Raw genomic sequence first — 1,662 nt, 5'->3', positions numbered from 1 at the left:
TTTCTCGATATTTTGTAGAGAAAAAATAAGCAAAAGTATCCGCACGTAGAACTATACGGACCTTGGAGCGTTTTTCGATTCCAACGCAACTCCTTGGAATTTTGTCTTATGAACTTTATAATGTTCGGGATTTTTGGTGGTAGTCCGTATGAGTCAAAATAATAACAAGTCGAATTTCGGAAAAAAAGAGCTATCCAGTGTCGTCCGGGATTTTTGCTGTTCTCCGTATTAACGATAAAGCTTCTCTTCTTTCCGATTGTTTGAGGTAATAAATCCGACGGATAAACGCCGCCGAATGTCTTGCTAATTTCGGAATCACCTAACGCCAGTTTCCAGAGCATAATCGTATCCATTAGTTGTTTAGTAGTCGACGTAAATGTTTCGCGATCGATCGATTTCTATTGTATTACGATATTCTAAGAAGCATATGACGTTAACTGTTTCTGGCAAAGGTCTTTTGAACTTTAAATCGAAACTAACATTTCCATAGGTCAACACAGAGGTATGGTTTTCGGAGGCTGCGCGGTCGGGAGTTAGGTCGAATACGTGGAACATGTATCCTTGAGCGTAGTCGGAATACGATATATTAGCGAATTTTCCGTAGGGAATTCCCCCTATTTCTTCGAATAATGTTGCGTAACTTCGAGCGTAAGATTTTGCGTCAAAGTCTGGACAGAACGGATTGGGTGGGATTAAAATCGAATCTTTTATAACAGAAATATAGTTTAAGTCGAAATTTTCAAAATTGAAAGGATTTAAATCGAACTGTCCATTAAAAGCGTTATTTCGCACCAATCCGATTATAATTCTTTTCGGGATTTGACCGATTATCGCATTCGATATATTTGAACTTAAAATCCCTTTACTTAATGTAAATACTTTAATATTAACTCGTCGATAAGGCATTTTAATTACAGAATTTTCTAATGTTTTTTCCATTCCAATTAAGATGCTAGGACTTACTTCTATTCTATTTACTTTTAACGTAATATTCTTTAATCGAATCTGATAATTATCGGCCGTCGCCATTAGAGCGAAAGCGTCTTTCGAACGTTCCAATTTTATTCGAACGTCTACGCCGTTTATCAATAATTTAGGTTGATTAATAAAATCGAAATGAAGTCGTCCGTATAAATCTAATACTTGGCTTCTGCTGCTTTTCTTAAACCTGGTGACTAATCCTTCATTCTTGGGATCTTTAATCGGGTTGGTTTCGTTTAAAAATCCGGCGGTGTCTTTGTAGAAGAAAGAGCTGGTTAAATAGGTTTTTTGCGCTTCTTCGGAGGAAAATAATAGATTTTCTATTATCGCACGGTATGGGTAATTGACGTGCGTAGATATGGTTTTATCATTAAATATCGTAGTACATTGAGAGAACATCGAATGCAAAAAATTATTCACGGGTGTTACTAAATCGGTATCGAGAGTAGAAGTTCCATTTTGTTTAGTAACAGTAACTTGCGCATTAATCGAAATACTGCTCAAATCTATTAAGTTTTCTCCGGAACCGGGGATTAGAAATTCTATAGGAGATTTCTGATCGGTTATCGAAGCGATGGGATGTAGAATAGCCTCGGTAGTATTTAAAATCGCCAACTGGGTCGGAATAGTTTTAAAAAAATCTAGTTCCGATTTTAAACACGGGCAGGAGAAAGGATCCAT

The 1,662-nt window shown here is 36.7% G+C and overlaps 1 protein-coding gene across 1 annotated transcript; it reads right to left on the bottom strand.

The window, feature by feature from the left end:
* Positions 1-360: 360 nt before the first annotated feature.
* Positions 361-1,662, bottom strand: LOC136972917 (uncharacterized protein F54H12.2-like). The gene has a single exon (XM_067267578.1). It carries the CDS (start codon positions 1,660-1,662, stop codon positions 361-363), a length of 1,302 nt encoding a protein of 433 aa, XP_067123679.1.

The sequence above is a fragment of the Centruroides vittatus genome, unplaced genomic scaffold (genome assembly GCF_030686945.1).
Source record: "Centruroides vittatus isolate TY-2023 unplaced genomic scaffold, ASM3068694v2 contig_3061, whole genome shotgun sequence".
NCBI lineage: Eukaryota > Metazoa > Arthropoda > Arachnida > Scorpiones > Buthidae > Centruroides > Centruroides vittatus.
The sequence above is the reverse complement of the archived record's forward strand: the minus strand, read 5'-3'. Positions and strand labels throughout refer to the sequence as shown.